General features: G+C 49.4%; 1 protein-coding gene across 1 annotated transcript in view; it reads right to left on the reverse strand.

Moving 5' to 3' along the window:
* The window catches only part of LOC109928314 (transcription factor 7-like 2), a 171,518-nt gene extending 170,950 nt beyond the window's left edge, over window positions 1-568 (reverse strand). The window contains exons 1-2 of the mRNA XM_048603526.1: window positions 360-568; window positions 156-222 (exon numbers count right to left, since the gene is read on the reverse strand). Coding sequence (XP_048459483.1) covers window positions 156-222; window positions 360-554 — 262 coding nt within the window. The 5' untranslated portion in view covers window positions 555-568. The remainder of the gene's footprint in view (window positions 1-155; window positions 223-359) is intronic.
* Window positions 569-895: the final 327 nt, after the last annotated feature.

The raw sequence follows: 895 nt of genomic DNA on the forward strand, positions 1-895 counted from the left end.
TTTATCAGTAAGTTGGCACTTAACATACTTGGTTGTAAACAACTGGCGAGCAAGGTGGTGCTGGTGGGGGGGTGGTGGGTGGATGAAATAAGGATTGCTTTCATAGCGAGTACATCCGAAACAATAAAAACACAAATGCAAATAAGCCAACATACCGTCATCGATGTGACCTCTGGATTTGTCTTGGTAAATTCTTTGATTGTCCTGTGAACGTCTAATCGCCTGTTTGGGATCATGTGAAAGAAGGATTTGCATGAGATGGGGTGGTCGGTGTTATACACACTGGTGTGTGTGTGTGTGTCTGTGTGAATAGACTGGAAATCCATTAACATGAGCAAAGATCAAACTCTTTCACTCACCCCTGGATCGGATGCAGGATTCACGTTCTGGTTAGTCTCCGACTCGCTGACTAACGATGACTTCACGTCTGCTAAGTCCCTCTCTGTGAGAGCGTTCTCGGAGGCTTTCTCCTCCTGCTCTCCTTCGTCCTTAAAGGAGATCATTTCATCGTTCGCCCCCAGATCATCCCCTCCACCGCTGTTCAGCTGCGGCATTTTCCTCAGGTTTGTTCCCCTGTCTGTATTATCCCCCCCCCCCAAACCCCCCCCCCCCCCCCCCAACCACCCGACCTCTCCACTCCTTCACTCTGCAAAGTTCCTTTACCCGGGACTTGTGCTGCTTCTTGTGATACAGGACACCCCCCCCTCCCCACCCGCCCCGAATCAATACAATGTGAAGTTGCAGTCAGTTGGAGCAGGAGAAAGAGAGAGACACAGAGAAAAAAAGACCTCAGTGAAAGTACGGCAGCAGGGAGAGAAAAAAAGATCTGAAGCAGTTTGTGTTTAGGACCAAGGCGACGGCTCCTCAACATCAAAGAGTACCGCCTTTTGATTGA

This window comes from Rhincodon typus, chromosome 12 (genome assembly GCF_021869965.1).
Source record: "Rhincodon typus isolate 14 chromosome 12, sRhiTyp1.1, whole genome shotgun sequence".
Taxonomy (NCBI): Eukaryota; Metazoa; Chordata; class Chondrichthyes; order Orectolobiformes; family Rhincodontidae; genus Rhincodon; species Rhincodon typus.